The sequence below is a fragment of the Alligator sinensis genome, unplaced genomic scaffold (genome assembly GCF_000455745.1).
Source record: "Alligator sinensis unplaced genomic scaffold, ASM45574v1 scaffold125_1, whole genome shotgun sequence".
NCBI lineage: Eukaryota > Metazoa > Chordata > Crocodylia > Alligatoridae > Alligator > Alligator sinensis.
In genome coordinates, this window is record NW_005841893.1 from 2,273,430 (window position 1) to 2,291,543 (window position 18,114).

An 18,114-nucleotide genomic window follows, 5' to 3' on the forward strand; every position below is an offset into this window, starting at 1 on the left:
TTAATTAAGTCACATATCTCTTGACTGTTCACTGTGAAGTTAATGCCATCTGTAGTAAGGACCAGAAAGCTATCACCTGCATGATGCAACTAGAATTGGGGACACAACATACATCATAAAAATCAATCTCTGCAAGGTAGAACACTGCTACATTTTATCTTATTACAATAGATCTTGTGTTGTATCCTCTTCCACTTCTGCATGGCCATCACCTAGAAGAACCCAAACTATAGAACTATGGTTAATGCACCAACACACTAATGATTCAATATGGTCATAATCAAAACATAAGGTAAATAAACTTGAAGGTGCTCCAGTTCACAGTAGTAACTCTTGACCCAAGCTACATAAACAGACCAAAAAGCCAAGCACATTAATATTACCCAGTAAACAAAAAAATCCTCAAGTTATTGTAGGTTTTAAAACCTGATAGGATCTTTATGATCACCTCTGTTCACTTTCTTGGATCTCCTACCTAATAGAGAAGTGTTTTCTAGCTCCTGCCCTCCCAACTCCTAAGTAGATCTACCTCAAATGTGCCTTTCCTCATGTCCTGGCTCTCTCACCATCTTGTGGGAAGATTAATTAGGTGGCAATGGAAAAATGGCAGGGCAGGGAAACTGTTTATTTTTGAGAATTTAACAAGTTTTCTTCATATGTTGAACCATCATGAAGCCCTAATAAAATGCACTCTCTTACACTCATGCTTACATGTACATGCATACATTTGCTGCTTTCCTATGTGATTTAAACTAATGACTGAGCGGTGTAAATTAGCATATTAATTCCCCCTGTTCAGATAACTTTTCTTCAATATGTAACTAGCTTCAACTTGAATTGCAGAGAATCTATTGAACACCCCATCCCATTCCCCTTTCCCCAAAATAAAACCTCATTATATTTAAGCAATGCTTGTCAAGTTTTATTTTGCTCCTCACATTAAGCCATGCTATTTAAGATAAACACTCCTCCATGTCAGCATTTATTATTGGTGCCAGACTACACTGTCACACTAGTGACACACTAGTCAGTCTGGAATGACTTCCAGGGAATTACTCCCAATTTACACTCTCATCGAGATATAAACTTGACTTCTGGATTCCAAGTGTGTTTCACTGCTGCACAACATGCTTTGTTCATCACATGATCCTACTGCTCAGTGTTAGGGTGACAATATTTGGATCTTGGGGAGCACTGGATTTGCAGCTGAATAAAGGCATGACCTGTGGCCTAGCAGAGCTGCTGACCACAAGGCAGAATGATAGCTAAGCCAACCAGTTGCTTATGTTAAGTAACCATCTTAACTGTGTCAACCATTTTCTGAGGAAAAAGCAGCGAGTCTGCATGCTGTGAATGAGGTGACGTTTTAGGAATGTGGAAGGTGGTGCAACCTGAGACAGAAAAACAGATTGGAATGTAGAAGATAACATGTAACTGAGATGAACATATGTGAAAAGGTGAATGGTGATTGGTGAAGCAGCCTCCAGGTTTTAATCAAAGTCCACCCATTGACTGAAGAAGAGAAGTCAAGGTCTTAGACATGCACTTATAACACAGAGGCATGTAAATGAGTAAAATGCATAGGTAATTCCATGCTAATGAAGCAAACAGTAAACAGGCAGAGCTTGTGATGGGAGGAGAAATGGATTGGAACAGAAGGAGGGACAGGGTGGAATAAATGGTAATGAGCATAAACCAAAGAGTATAAATGTGGGGAAAAAAAAAAATGTTGTTCCGTGCGGCTCCCTGGTTTGTTGGTTTTTTCGAAGCTAGTCCGAAGCTGTCTCCATTCTGAATAAAGCTGTTGCAAGCAATGTATGCTGGTGTTTGCTCCCTGCTTGGTCTGGCTAATGAGTAACAGGATCCATGGGCAATTGGATTGTTGTCTCCCTAGATGTTGGGCGCTGCATGGAGTTGGGTTCTAACACTCAGGTTTCCCATTAACCATATTGTTAATTTCCCTGTTAACCACAGCTTTTACCTGAATCCTCTTAGTTTCTGGCTGTGCTATCACTCCACTGCTCTTCATATCCAGGTCCCCTATACTACGTGTCATTGCAAGCCTCCCATTCACGTGGGGTTGTCCCAAACTATTCCAGGCTATGAAGCCACCACATTTCTTTATCCTGTACAAAACACAAGAGAGAGGAAGGTCAGTGTGAACCAGGTTCAAACCATCATGGCCTTCAGGTATGCATTTTCTCCCCAACTGCTTGTGTCTCTAGACAGGGGAGTACATTCCCACCTCAAAAGCGTCACAGGGATTTGTGTTCAGGCAGGCTTTTCAAGCTGTGTAGTGCTATAACCCAGACCCTGTGAACTGACCTCATTCCCAGAGGTGACGCGTAGGGGGTACACTTTCGGCAGCACCTGTGGGCAGTTGCCGTTCACCACCCCACTGCCAGCATGGCGTCTGTGGGCGGTCCATGATCACCCCTGGCTGCCACCAGCGCTTGTGGGTGGTTACCACCACCCCCCTACCCAGCCCCTGCTGACAGTGCCAGCGGCATCTGCGAGAGCTTCCTGTTCACCACCACCAGCACAGTCGTGCCCCACCAGCCGCTGGGGGCACACGCCATTCATGCTCGTTCCATTGACTCTACCAGAGCTGCAGGACAGTGTAAACAGAGTTTGACCTGGGCTACCCCACAAAGTTATTAGCACAACTAAGATATACCTTTCCTTCTCATCCTTCCTTTCTGGAGTATGGTCAATGGTGAGCTTCACAGCCTTTCCCTTTCGACACAAGAGTGCCCGACTGTCTCCAACACTGGCCACAACCAGTTCAATACCATCTCGCAGTAGGGCCACTGTTGCAGTGGTCCCAGCGTTCAGCAAGGTTGCTATAAACATCACATAAAGAAAAAGGGAATTAAAGAGGTCTGGAAGTTTTGCCGATGTGTTTATAACAGAACTGTCAAAAATACATGTGATCTAATATATTGGCGAGTCACCTGATTTAAGTTTAAACTAAAGCTATGGAAATATTGTACAGCAAACAGAAACATGCATGTAGTGGGGCAGGGGAAAAGGCATTTTTGGTAACAACATGGCTCCATGCAAGTAAGTGTCAGGAAAGAATGGCTCCTCCTTAGCTATGAAGCAAAGAGATTATCTGTGCTTGGTTTAAAATATTGGGATATTGCCCCCTAGCTGCAGCACACAGGGACATCAGTAAGGATAAACCCCACTGCAAGTATAAAGGGCCCCTCCTCCTGTAGGTCAAGGGGGTGTTTCAACAATGCTATTAAATAGTTTTGGTGCCTGCTCCAAAAAAAGAAATCCTTTACATCCCTCTACTCCCCTGCTCCAGCACCTTCAGATGCCAGATATGTGTAAGTGTCAGATATTTTAGTCCTGATTCAGCTTTGCCTCATGCCCTGTGTGGTAATCCATACTAGTACAATGCAGCAGGAAATGCTACTAATCAGTCTGTCACCTGCATTGCTGGTAGCACTGAATACAGATGTAAGTTAATGATATCATGTGCAGTAGAGTACTAGGCAGGCCTTCCACTGTCCTCTTCCCCCTCCCCTTCACCATTGGGCAACACAGTCCCTTTTTTGTTTTTGGAACCAAAAAGGATTAACTAATACAACTGTACTTAGGGAGTCTGGATTCTAGTTTCAGTCCACCTTTGTGCTTTTATGTACCAAGGAAAGTCCTTTTTTGAAGATCTGAATGAATTGCTCTGACACCAGTTCAAGCAGAGGCTGTCTAAGCACCAATGGTGTAACTACCCAAAGTGAAAGGAACAGATTTTTACTGCTAACACACACACTGTTCCCACAGTGCCTGCAACTACCAGTGAGAGCTGCTTAGCATGCTACAAGCAATGGCAGAGGAAAGCCTGTGTAGGAAGAGAGCCTGGAGTGTAGAACAGATGTTAATTTGGTTGAGAGCCTCCCTAGGGACCTTGCTATATTCTGGGTTTTTTCTCCAGTAGTTAGTCTTTAAAATCAGGAAACATTTCCGCAGTTGGTTTTGGTTCAAGCTGAAAGCCAGAATCCCCAAGTATATTCCTCTTTCCAAATTCATAGATTTCATAGACATCAGGGCTGGAAGGGACCTCGGAAGATCATCGAGTCCAGCCCCCCGCCCAAAGGGCAGGAAGTCAGCTGGGGTCATAGGATCCCAGCAAGATAAGCATCCAGTTTCATCTTGAGGGTGTTCAATGAAGGCGCTTGAACCACCTCTGGTGGCAGGCTGTTCCAGACCTTGGGGGCTCGGACAGTAAAGAAATTCTTCCTAATGTCCAGCCTGAAATGATCTTGAAGTAGTTTGTGACCATTCGACCTCATCATCCCTTGGGCCGCTCTGGTGAACAGACGTTCCCCCAGATGCTGGTGGTCACCCCTGATAAACTTGTAGGTGGCCATCAGATCACCCCTGAGCCTGCACTTTTTCAGGCTAAAGAGCCCCAGGGCTCTCAGCCTGTCATCGTAGGGTCTGCTTCCCTGACCTCTGATCATGCGCGTGGCTCTTCTCTGGACTCTCTCAAGCTTCTCCACATCCTTTTTGAATTGTGGAGCCCAAAACTGGACACAGTACTCCAGTTTTGCCTCATGCAAATTAGAAGTAAATAAATGGGTTTTCTGCAACTACCACCTCCTCTTATAAAAATATGGACCCGAATCTTGACTGTGCCTGTTTTCTCTTCCAGCACAACCTGAGGACTTCTCCAGTGAGTCAGAGAAAGGGGAGGGGACCTGCAAGGAGCTAACAATGCCAGCTTTTTGCCACTCAGGGGTTTTATCGTGCTGGGACAGCCCCATTTACCCAGTTGGGGCATAAGACGTGACCAAAGGGATCATGTTAGTGGCTAGTATCTGGCCCTGCTGTTTTGTTAATAGTTGATCCACCAAATCACTCTGGATCTGATTATTACAGTTCCGGTTGCCAACTGGGAGCTGCAGATGTACAACAGGCACCAGAATCAATTGCTACAGTCTGCTTCTCAGAGGTGCTGAGCACTTGGAGGTCTTAACAACAACACCCGCTAAGCTGGTGGCTGTTTAGCACCCCTGAAAACCAGGCTTGTGAAGAGCTTGGGAGGAGCCAGACAAAGCTTTAAAGATGCATTGAGCCTTGTTGTGAAATGAAAATAATGGAAGTTTATGATTTAAAATAAAGAAAACCACAAAAACAAAAAAAAAAAACCCTTCTAAACTAAACCTTTTCTATTTAAAACAGGCATTATTACTGTGATGACATCTTTTGGCTCAATAAGCCTTTAGTGACTTAAAGGTAGGGGTCTACCGAACTCCAATGAGACAGCCAGCCGATTTCACGGATGGATCCGGGGGCCGGCCACCATTTCTGCGGGCTGAGTGCAGCAGGGTCACCCGATGCCTCTGATTGCCACATAGCCTGAAACCACAGCTTAATCAGCGTAATTAAGCCCAAGGAAGCTATTAATCCATGTGTTTTAAACATGGATTAATGACTTCCCCAGGCTTAATCAGGGTAATTAAGCTGTGTTTTCAGGCCATCCCCCAGTGGCAGGCTCTGTGATTTTGGCAGGCTCACTAAAAAAAACTCAAAAAGATTTCCCCCCCCCCCACCCCCAACTTACCAGCAATCAAAGAAAAAGGCAAGAAGCCATGTAGTCTTGGAGCATGGTAGGGAGCAAGTGGAGGGGGGATGAGGACAGGGCTGCTCTCAGCAGGAGGGCATGGAGGCTGCAGGCCATAGCTGCCTGCAGCCTTCGCACCTCCTGCTGCAAGCAGACCTGCCTGCACACCCCCTGCCCCCGGCTGCAGGGCTTCCAACCCTTTTCTCTGCTTGCCAGGTTTATTTTTGGGGGGTGGGGGGTGTTTTGGTTTTTTTCGCTGCAAGCCTGCCAAAACCACAGAGCCTGCCATTTTTCACAGATCCTGCCTGGATTCACATTTTCCACTTAAATTACGCAATTGCGAATTCAGTAATTCCCTACTTATAGGCTTCAGCAGTGTTAGTCACTCAATTCTCAATCAACTCCAGCCTCATTTACATTGGGCCTCTGGTTAATGTTGTGCTTGAGGCACAAATGATGCAAAACCCCAATTTTTCCTTCCTCACACCCAACCAGTAATTCACCTGTAGCATTTGGCTTTTTAGCAAAGCATTTCCAGCTTCTATTTTGTTCCAGACTAAGCACGGATTAGTGTGGTTCAGCCTTGCATTAAAACATGCTACAAAGCTACTAAAATGTAGCACCACAATTAGAAATCTTAGCACAGCCAGTAAAATACCTGTTTTAACTAGACAGTTAAACCAAGTGAAATGAAAAAGCCTAAATAAAGCTACTTGTAATTCAAGATATGCATGTTTAACTAAGGAATTAAAATGAATGAGGAGCTGTCATAAGCCTCTCAGTTCATTCCTTGCTTTTGGAACTGTATTGCCAAATATCAGTCTGTGAACAAGTTACAGAGCAGAAGCCACAGACTAAAGCGGGATGAATAATTTCCAAATTCCTCTACAACTTTTTAAAGGTGAAGGCAGACTTGAATTTTTAAAGTGCAATAACACATGACCCAAATATTTGAAGTCAAAGCAGCTGCCATCACCAATTCCATGGATGGCCCTGAGAAGCCAGTTATACAAGCTGTATGGGTTGAAGTAGCTACTATAGCAATAGGCCCCCTTTACAAATGTTGGCAGCCAGAAAAAAAGCTGAACATCATCATTTAGAAAAATGTGTGGTTTATGCTCCCCTCCCTGGGATCGATTTGGATCTAATGAACCACTCATGAAGCAAGGCAGTAATCAGTTGGGAAGGAGGAGTAATGTGGCCCTTCCTGTATAAAAGATGCTTCATATTATTTCAGTGACGGGCACAGTTCCAAAATTTAGAAATGATGAATTCATTAAATTTCTACTGCTTTATTATTCTTGCTTCAGATCTAATTAGCAAGATAAGATGCTATTGCATCTGTACATATTTGGCTTCAACATTTAAAAATAAAAACTTTTTTCATTTTTTTTCCTAACAATATCACTATAAAACTAAGATCGTTCAATAGGTTCTTAACACTCACTGGACAATTTTTACTGCAAGTCATCTCAACTAATGTGACAAAGAGGATGAGGGAACCTTCCAGTAGTCCAGGCTAGGAACCGCCGGACTCCTTCACCTGGGACAAAATTAAGCAGATCTCTCTTTCCACTGAAGCCCAGCATACAGTGTCCAGGGCCTCCAGTTCTAGAGCTGCTGACCCGGTACAGTGTCTGCCATAAATAACACGTACACAGAGGCAAATAGGAAATTCACCCAGGGATTTTGTTCAAACAAAACCAACTTACAACACTGGGGGTGACAGAGTAAGAGCTGCAAAACACAGGGAAGTTTTCACTTTGGTTTTGCCTGTTCTGCTTTTTCACTTGGGGCATGCTAGAATAGAAAAGTCCTGTGATAATGAATCATGTCCAATTTAACCTGGCTCAGTCACGTTAAATCTATACACATCTGTGGTCTCATATGTTTCCAATTTGTTTTGCTCAGGTATTTCCCCCCCAACCCTACAACTTCACTACATCTCTGTTATAGCTTCAACCCTGTAGCAAGTTTTCTTGACCAAAGAGAAATCATTGGCAAATGCCCAGCCATCTTATATGGGTAAGCCAGAGAATCTGACATAACTTTTAACTACAGTATATGGATCAATTTAGAGAGCTTGTTTCTAAAACAAAAAGGCTCAGAGTAACTGCCAACTAAACACAGGCAATTTTAAAGCCACTGGATAGAGATTCCATGGCTCATTGTGACCCACAGATAAATAGACATGCATAAATACACAGAGGAGAATATTTGTATTGGGTATCTTCTTAATGGGATTTTACAAAAAAGCAAATGTTTTATATTGGCTTTATGAAAAGGCACACATTTCTGCAGCTCTCTCTTTTCCTCAGTGTTGCAGGTTAACATATTAAAAAGGAAAAATAGTCATGTTTTAGAATGGCAACTTAAAAAAAAAAAAGACTGATTCAGTATTTTAGACATTCTTTAAAAATTAGCTTAACTATTTGTTCGGCATTAAGATTCCAGGAGTGCCTATACAACGCGCGCGTGCGCACACCCCCCCCCACCGGCCAACCAACATTTAATGAGGTGGCTATTCCAGAAGCAAATGGCCAATGTGATTAAAGTCTGATACAATGAGCACTGAAGTTTGCAAAAAAGATCCCTGCTGGCTTCAGTAGATTTTGGATCAGGCCTTTAAAGAACTGAAGCAGTAGCAGCACCAAAGATGGTGATTCTCAGCTAAAGCAGGTCATAAGTGTTTTCTGTTCAATATGCACTATTATCAGAGTAAGTCATGACCTATAATGAAGGGTTTTCCCTTGCATGCTCATTCTAGGTTCCTCAGGCAGGAAGACCTTCCCTGCCACCAGACTAGACAGACTAGGGCAGAGCAGTAGGACAGGCAGAGCTGCAAGATCCTGCATCCATCTCTAAAACATCACATGCTTCTATGGCTGACAGCAAAGCAGTGTGGGGCTCTTTTTTTTCTTTCTTTTTTAAATAGCACAGTTTCCTGCAAGGTAAACTAGGAGGATGGCTCACAGATACAGCTTGCAAGCTCAAGCTTCTCTTTTCTGTGCCTGTTGCATTATGTTAATCCCAGGAAGCATATATCAACTGCTAATGATGTGTCACCCCCTGTCCAACGGTCATCTCCTCCAAGTGGCATGAGCCTTCTGGCCCCAAAACAGCAAAACATTTAAGTGCACCATAGCTGTTCACAAAGGGTATGTTTTGCAGTAGCAGTGGGTCATTTAATATAACTGTTGTCTTAATTCAGTGGTGGCTGCCCATTGTGCAGACACTTCTCCAGAGTTATGCTTTGATTTACCTCAGCATGTTAAGTGTGTGCTTAACGTGACACACAGGCCTGAATCCATTGCTATTCAGTACATATGTGGCTTCCACGTGCAAGATTGAGGGTGAGGTTGTCTGACTTTGTTAACAAATGCCCTTGGGTAATCAAGTGTTTTTCTGTTACCTTTCTTTTGTTTCAAGTTTATCATGAAGGCCAAAATAAAAAAGCCATCATTAGGAAGGTAACTGGTGCTGCTTCAGTTGTTCAAAATATTTACATATTTATTCAGCCATGGAAAAATATAGCTTGAACTTTTATTTACACACACACACACACACACACACACACACACACTTATGAAACAGACCAGAATTTAGCAGAGCTTTGAAGATGAGCATGGTTGTAGGGAATATGACTCATGATCCAAATTACTAGGATAAGGAATCTATTATGAAAATTTCTAATAAACCCCTTGCTCAGAACTGAAACTTTGAAAAGGCCAAAAACTTAACAAGATTCAGGAAAGGACTGGACATGAAGGCTAGGGATAGACATTATACATAAACCAGTTTAAGTGATCAGAAACCAGTTTAAACCTGTAACAAAACAGACGTTCAGTGCACATAAACCAGTTTCAAAATGGCCCAAACTGGTTTGAGATAAACCTGGTTGAATGTAGTATCAGACTTAACTGATTGAGCTCAAATCCGTTTATGCAATGTCTGTCCCAGACCCCTTGCTGATTTAAGTTAAACCAGAGTCCCCCAGCATCCCACCATACTCTCTGCTCCAGCCGAGCAGGGCTGGCCCCGCACCTCTGCTCCCCAGCCAGAGCAGGGACAGGCAAGGGTCTAGCCAGACACTGGCCCTGGAAGGGAGCAGGGAAAAAGTTTATTCCCCGCTTCCCTCCCCTGTCCTACTAGTATGGACCTGCACTTCTCCATGCTGGCTGCTCCAGCAGTGGAAGTGTGGCCAGCCCGGGCAGTAGCCTTGGCTGAACTGGTCAGAGAGGGGTTTAATTTCCTCCTCCCTGGGTCTGCCAGGTGCTCCCCCCTCGCTGCTGCAGTGGCAGGGATGGGCACAGCTAGACACTGGCTGGCATGGCCCAAGGCAGAGGTGGCAGGGAGGGGCATTATTCCCCACCTCTATCCCCACTGCCCCCAGGGGACTGCAGCCAGTTCTGCCCACCACAATTACTGCCACCACTTGCTCCCTGGGGCAAGCAGCAGAATAAGCCACCTCCTGCCCCCTCCACTGGATGCCAGGGGACAGGGAGGGGGAATAACCTCCCTCGATGCCCACCGCTTAAGGGGCCCTGCCACCCAGTGTCTGGCTGCGTCCCCGCCAGGATGGTGCAGTGGCGATGGGGCAGGGCTCTTGACAGGGGCAGCAGCCCCTGCCACGATGTCAGGGAGTGTGAGCCCCTTTCCGGCGGGGGGGAGGGGATAGGCACACTGTGGGGCAGGGAAAACTGCCGCAGACTGGTGGGGCTCTGGCCTCCTCCAAGCTCCAGTGCTGCCACGCACAGTCCGCCACAGCTCTGCCCACTCTAGCGTGGCCCCTGCTGGGAAGGGGCTTGTGCTCCCCGACACTGTGACAGGAGCTGCTGCCCCCATCAAGAGCCATGCCCCCTCGCTGCTGCAACAGCCTGGCAGGGGTGCAGCCCGACATCGGCTGGCAGGGCCCCTTAGGCAGGGGACAGGGAGGGGGATTATTCCCCCTCCTTCTGGCGTTCAGCAGAGGGGGCAGAAGAGGGCTTAGTCCACCGCTTGCCTCAAGCAGGGAGTGGGCAGTGGTGGGCAGGGTGGGCAGACCCGACTGCGGTCCCCCCGGGCCAGGGGGGATAGAGAGGGGAATAATCCCCCTCTGCCTCAGGGGTCATGCTGGCCGATGTCTAACCGCGCCTGATTCCACCACTGCAGCAGCAAGTGGGGAGCGCCTGGCAAACCCAGCTCAGGTCCCTGCCGATGGGACAAGGAGGGGGGAATTAAGCCAAGGCTACTGCCCGGGCTGGCCACACCCTTCCACAGCACAGTTTCCTTGCATCTGGGGGCATGCTCTAACGCCCCCCAACTCCTGGCCTGAGCAACTGTGCTGTGGAAGTTGCTCATATGTCTGTGTAATTACAAATTCATTCAACCTAGGCAGGTTAGACTAACCTGCAAAGATTGAATCAATTTAGGCTCAGGCTTTTTGAAGGTCTGTCCCTGGCCTAAGTGGACAGCAATGTATGTCCAGGGCTATAACATTTTGTACATTCATATTTTTTCAGAGATGGTAAACCTCACATTAAGGCATTAAGCTAATCTCTAAACAAAGTTATGGAACATGTAGAAGATGGAAAACAGATATAGGATATTCTATAAACTTACTAAGGGAGACCAGCGGGGTTTGGGAGAGACCTTGTTTCCCCGAGTGCCCCCCGGAGTAACAAGGAATAACAGCTGTAAGTTGCTAGAGTAGGTTTAGAATAGACATTAGAAGGCACTACTTCACAGTCAGGGCAGCTAGGATCTGGAACCAACTTCCAAGGGAAGTGGTGATGGCTCCTACCCTGGGGGTCTTTAAGAGGAGACTCGATATTTACCTGGCTGGGGTCATTTGAGCCCAGTTCTCTCTCCTGCCCACGGCAGGGGGGTCGGACTAGAAGATCTGCAAGGTCCCTTCCGACCCTACATCTATGAAATTTTATATTTGGAGCTTGAAGTAACCACTAGTTCATGTGTTTTTAAAATATTTGAGCTATGTAAAGGGTAATTTTATTTTGAGGGAGGGGTTGTAAAAACAAACAAAAAAGCGTTTAGCTTTCAAATAAAGGCCACAGTTCCTACAACAAAACCCACATTTTAAGCTCTGTTAATGGCCACTTACATAGCAACATTCCCAAACTGTCTTCCCCAAATTATCTACAGCTTTAGCTCACTCAGTGAGGTCTTGTTTCTGCTTACATTTATGCAGAAACTTAATCGCATTGCCTTGTTTGCAGGTATTAGCATTAAGACCCAAGTAATCCTTAATATCCACTGTAGTTAAGTATAAACCAAGACCTCAAAGAATCAGCAGAGATGGTCATTGATCAATTAATTGGAGTATTGCTTTCCAATTCCCAGGATGAGGCAGAATTTAATTAGGAAGACACCACCTGGGTCTCCTTACGTTATCAGAAACATTCAGTGTTCCAGGACCACTGGTTTCAATAAAACTTTCACTTTTGACTCCATCACATCTAGAATAGCCAAAAATTACAAACAGCTCTGCTAAAAAATTGTAACAGTACAGAAGTAGGCTTTTGTAAGGATACATGCAAAAAAGCAGTTCAATTTTATTCAACTTCTTAAAAGAAACAAGTCTCAAAAATTTCAAATTTCAACACTGTACATGCTAAATGAATTATGCTGATAAACCACTACTTGTTTGTGTCTGTATGTCCCATTTCATGCCTTTATGGCATGATTTCAGAGACTAGTCAATATACAAAAGTGTGCCGAACACTTTCAGCACCTACTAATTCCTACAAGAGGACACTCTACCTCTCTAGAGAAGCACTCTGTACCTTACAGAATGAAGCATCTCTTGATGCTCTTTCCTCATAATATTTTTTTACAGGGCGCTAAGTGTGGTATTACTGATGAAAACTGAATTGTCAGTTTAATTTTCATATCTCCTTGAGCTGGACTAGTGAGAACACTTTATCCAACATCCTGTAACTTGTTTAGCTGTTCTGAAAATTTTACTGGCACCTCTCAGATTTCTAACCAGTTTTAGGGAACTATTCAAAAAGGGGAAGAGTGACTTAACCATGCATCTCCCAATAAAATAGATTTGAGATGTTAGAATCCTTTGTGGCTGTAAATCAACAGCCACTTTCAATGTATCAAAACAGTGTTTTAAGCAACAATATTTTCCTTGTTATGATGTGCCTCTCTTCACAGAGATGCTCCGAAACACAAAGAAATTCCATTTAAATGGGACAGTCAGCTCCTTTTTAGGAAGAGTCTTGCAAATACCATAAAGCTGTATGTGGTTATAAATGAAACGTGCTTTTCAGCTTCAGTTCAGAAAAGCACTTATACACCTTCTTAATATGATTGAAATATTTTCTTGAGCTGGAGCTTTCAGGGTGAACCATTCAAGTCATATAGGACTAATTAGATGAATATCAGATAGACTTCCAAGTGCTGCTGTGTTTCAGTCCAGCACAATAAATGGTAAAACAATGAATAGAAGATTCAAATGGGAGACTGGGGTCTTCATCTCAGTCCTCAACATGAATTTGTTAAAACCAAAGAGAAGTTGCTAAAATGTCAGATCCAATTCTATGCAGCTTAGCTTGTTTTAAAAGCCAGGTTAAAAAAAAACCTCAGTGCTACTGTGGGTTATTAACACTCTAGAGGGAAATATTTGGAGTCTAAAGCAAAATGCATGTTTTGGCATTTTTACTTAACATAAGAAACCCTTTCCATTCAAATCAGATTGCCTATTTTTACTGTGTGTTTAGAAGCATAATATCTCCCACTAAATGCTCTGTTTATCTTTACTTGCAAAGCTTTTCAAACCACTGTCCCAATCCACAGTTGTGCTGGAGGTACTGCACACCAGGAGTGCAACCTGGTCTAGCAGTCTGATTAGCAACACACTCTTACAGAGCACTATGGTGGGGGAGGGCCAGCTCTATGGCTCCTACCACATCCACAGTTTATGACCAGTTTCCCTGTATTATTGCAAGCCCCAGCTACTTAAAAACAACCTTGCAGGCCATCAGCAATCAGCATAAGCATATACTGGAATAACCTGACACAGCCAGCCCAGGATGGGGGAAGTGCAAAACAGGCTTACAGCCAATTTTACCACAACTAAAAATCTGGGACAGACCATGTGTTTTCACTTTGACTCTCTCTCTCACTGGCAGACAAAGCTACATTTAATTCCTTATCTTACTAATCTAAGCATCATTTTTTTTTACTCAACTGCCACAGCAGTGCCAAGAAGGGAAGCTTAGATGTTATTTTTTTCTAAAAGCCACAGTAAGTACTAGCATTCTCTCTCACCTAGCATTAAGATAGTTTTTATCCTTGTTGAATTTCAACTCTCTGGAGCTATATTAAATTTGGTAAATGTTCTATTGTTTGTATTAGGTAGCCCTCTAAGGTAACATCAGTGAATATTTTGCAAGAATTCAGCTTTGTATCCATTCCCAAGCTTTAGGTTTTTTTCATACCATTTCCTAGTAATGTGTTCAAGCATGATTGAAGTTGCTTGTCTTGTTTGCACGAAATACTCCAAGAAAAACTTTGATTACATAACATTGCTTCCTAGCATCAAGCACATTTCAAAAAGTCTTAAAACAAAAACAATTTAGCAGTTACATAGAAAGCCATTTCCACACGCCGGCAAAGAAAAACAGTTGCTTTACCTACCATCGACAGATAAGTGAGCGTGTCTTGCAAATGCTTTGTCTATTTCTAGAAAAGCTTTGGTCAACACAATCTCCAAGTTCTCCTCCTGAGGAAGAAATTCTCTGGAAACAAAATAAAGGCAATTTCAACTCTTTCCTCAAGCACAGCATTGTCTAAATCACTATCTTCCACAGAATTGTCTTCTCAGATGCTGACTCACATTATATTATTGTGACAGATTGGTATAAAACCATTAACGAACTATTGCCCTTCAACCTGAATGGAAGTTAACACTCAGCCATGGCAATTCTTACCTGTCAGAACACTCTGCACCACTCAGAACGTGGACAGCCTTAATTTAAGCCACCTAGAGTAAACGATGAGCCTCTTCTGGAACATGTACAGTATCAAGTGCCCTTAATTCTGAGCACTCTGTCAGGTGCCCCAACAGGTAACTGCACTTGGGCTTATTGCCTAGTTGGCTGCATCTGCCCAGGGCTCCAACTAGCAGCACTACCACAGTTCATGATCCAGCTGGCCACTGTTAGGACCTCCTGAGTAGCTGTTGGGGGGATCAGCCTCTCCATTTAAATCTGCCTGTAGAAGCAGACTGCAGGCCAGACAACAGTTGTACATGAAGGTGGCAAGTCCCCTGGAACCTGTGCTCTCTAGTTTCTTAGCTTCTCACCCTGCTTGGCTCTGTCCCTGGACTCTGGCCTTTGGGAACTCTACACGACTTTAGTAATTCAATCTTCAACTCCTGAACCCTGACTCAGCCTGTGGTTTGGGCTATACCCTTGGCTCCAGTGGCCTAACCACTGACCTGGTCTTTACAGATCGTGTGTGCAACTTATGTGCTCTTTGGAGCCCCACTCCTGGATGGTGGCGAGCACCTAAAATGCCCCCGTTAATTCAACGGTTTTGGATAGGGTCTGCTCTGTGAGATTCCCTCTTCTACAGGGAATTGGCATGAGACCTTCTTTAGTCTCATGCTGGATCTCTGCACAGGGAGAGAGGCTCCCCCAGGTAAAGAAGAAGGGAGAGAAAAGGATGCCATCTACCCCAATAATACAGGCGACCCTTGCCATTCACAGGGGATATGTTCTCATATCACCCGCAAATGGTGAAATCCATGAATAAGGCACTGCGTTCATGAACACAGCACCCCTGGCAGCTGGGGTGGGGGGGGCATGGCTCCGGCAGCAGCAGCAGCAGGAGCCTGGCAGCAGTAAGCATGGAGCTCCTGAGGAGCTCCTGTAAATGTATAAAGTGTATTTAAAATGCGGATTCAGCATTTGCGAATATCTGAAACTGCAAATGTCAAACCTGCAAATAGTGAGGGTTTCCTGTACTAAGAGTGCCTAAAGGACCTTTCTTTTTCAAGGGTAAAGGAACTGCTTTTCCTGGCCATGTCTAACCTCTGCAACTACTCTGGTACCACAGCATCCTTCCCAGCTCTCAAAAGCAAGATGTGCAAGCAGCAGCAAGGCTCTTTACAGAGAAGATCCAGCAGGATTCCCATGTCAATAATCAAAACTACCCTTGTGTGACAACTTGCAGTTCTCATTGCCAAGCATGGGCTTAGGTCCTAGTCTCTAGAAGCAGGGATGATCATATTATTTATCTTCCTTACCTCTTGCAAATGTTCCTTTCTTTTGTCTGTTTTTACCTGGAAGCTTTCCACGGCAGGAACTGTGCTTTACTATGTATTTGTACAGTCCCTAACACAATGGGAGCCCTCCTAGGATTCCTATAATCCTACAGGATAGGGTTATCATGGGCAACCCTATCTAGACTTTGTAATTAAGGAGGTCCTTTCCAGCTCTATAGACTAGGTGCAACTAATACAACCAATAGTAAAGCCAAACCTCAGAACCCTACATACGTACTCAATATACTTCTTCATGTACTTATCACAGAAATCAGCTGCAGCTGCCCCGCCATGCCCATCATACACCGCAAAATACAGGACGCTGTCAGTCAGCTCAGCATAATTGAAGCGGTCCTCGTTCACCTTCCGCTTGCCAATCTGAGTGGCACAGCCCACATTGGCCAGGCTGACCTTGGGAATGGGCTTCCCATATTTTATGCTTGGTGGGAGAAGGATGGGCTCATCAATCCGGTTGTCCCAGATGCCAAAGGAGTCCCACGTGGTGGGCCGCCCACTGCCATCAGGGTCAAAGCAGGAAGTCCTGCGTTGCGTCGTAGAACTGTGGCGCACAGCAGTCACATACTTGCTGTCTTGCAAAAGGCGGGGCATCAGCAGCACTCTCCTCACTTGACAACCTCCATTTCTCACCACAGTAATCAAAGCAACTGTTGACATAACTCAGTTCCGCAGACCTTTGTTGTGAATAAAAGATTGGCACTGGGTGGCTGGAATGTCTTCAAAAACAATACGAAAACTGGGCATGGAACAAGAAATATAGAAAAGGGAATTTAAGTGACATCATCCAGGAAACATTTCCCTACTCTGAGGTCAGCCATCGTGCACTGAATTACCTGGAGGCAACCATAAAGAACCATCTGCATGATTCACTAAGAAATAACCTTATGTTAGACCAGCCTCAACTTGGGATCAAATATCTAATCCTGCGGATAGACTAAAAAAAGAACTGCATGATGCATTTCTCCTTGCTAGTAACCAGACTGTCTAGTGGCTGTAATAAAATGAATTTTAGTACTAACAACATTATTGTTCAGTAAAACTTCTGTAATAAACAAAGTAAGGTGACCATATTATAAACGCACTTCTTCAGGCAGTTTAGAAAAAACTAGCACTCTCTCTGAGGAAGTAAAATATATTAGACTAGAATGACACCATCTTAAGGAGGAGTTCCAGGAATTCTCCATTTGATCTAGTTTCTGATACATAAGGGGTGTGATGCCTGGTTCTGACAAAATTTAATCTTTTAAACAAAAGCAATGGATTTACATGGGAGAGACTGTCATTTTGGCTGGTTGCTACAGTGTTCTGGTAATGTCTCCTGTTACAGCTTTGTACATTCCGTTTGTTTGGCGGCGGGTGGGGGGTTATCTGTGGTTTGAAAAATTCAGTTCAGGGAGAAGCACAAACTTATTTTAAAGGCTGCTGGACAAAAGCTTGGTGCTTGCAAAAACCTATGATCCATAGAAACGTTATAAGCAGTCAGTCATTTGGTACAAACCATTGTGCAAAGCGCTCTCCCGAAGTCGACTTGCTTTCGGCTGCAAATGGCAAGGGAAGTAACCTTCCTAGCTGCCCTTCAGCACAAGTCCTAGTGAGGCAAAACATCAGCTTATTCTTCTTAACTATATAAATAACAGCAAGAACCATGACGTTCAAATGTGCTGATGGGTGATTTGTAGCAAATAAATGAAGCTGCAGCACAGATTAATAGGGACATACGGTAAAGCTGATGAAGATGGTCATTGTCACTGACAGCTTCGGATTTTAAACAACACAGATACTTCGGAGTCAGACTGCACCGTGCTGCCGGGATGCATTCTTCTCTCTCTCTCGCCCCATCCCTTCAGTATTAATCTAGATCAGGGCCGGCAACCCCCCCCCGCAATCCCGCTCGGGCCGCGCAGGCTGGGAGCGCAGCCCCGACCCCCGAGGCGCGGACGCCAGCACTGACCTGCTGCCGCCGGACGCCGACCTCTGCCCGGCTCCACCAGCCCGGCCCCGCAGCCGCCCCAGTGCGGCCCGCCCGCCCGGAGCTGCGTGGGCAGGACGATGCGGGGGCGGCGAGGGTGCCGCCGCGGCAGGACGCGGGGGAGGAAGGGGTGCAGGCGCCCTCCTCCCCCGTGCTTGTACGAGGGAAGCACGTGGTTCGGGGGGCCTGTAGCTGCTCGTTGCTGCACCGTTCGAGATCGCATGTTAATCCGTTTATTTTGCCTTGTTCCATTATTTCAGTCTTCGTTTTTGCTAT

At 44.9% G+C, this 18,114-nt stretch overlaps 1 protein-coding gene across 7 annotated transcripts in view; it reads right to left on the reverse strand.

The window, feature by feature from the left end:
- Nucleotides 1-17,876, reverse strand: part of PPM1K (protein phosphatase, Mg2+/Mn2+ dependent 1K) — a 24,468-nt gene extending 6,592 nt beyond the window's left edge. Inside the window, exons 1-6 of one of the 7 annotated variants that reach the window (XM_014517155.2) lie at nucleotides 17,821-17,876; nucleotides 16,090-16,605; nucleotides 14,222-14,322; nucleotides 2,678-2,843; nucleotides 1,982-2,126; nucleotides 2-89 (exon numbers count right to left, since the gene is read on the reverse strand). In XM_014517155.2, coding sequence (XP_014372641.1) covers nucleotides 2-89; nucleotides 1,982-2,126; nucleotides 2,678-2,843; nucleotides 14,222-14,322; nucleotides 16,090-16,526 — 937 coding nt within the window. In that variant the 5' untranslated portion in view covers nucleotides 16,527-16,605; nucleotides 17,821-17,876. The other 6 variants (XM_025197268.1, XM_025197270.1, XM_025197269.1 and 3 more) reach the window with 6 other exon arrangements.
- Nucleotides 17,877-18,114: the final 238 nt, after the last annotated feature.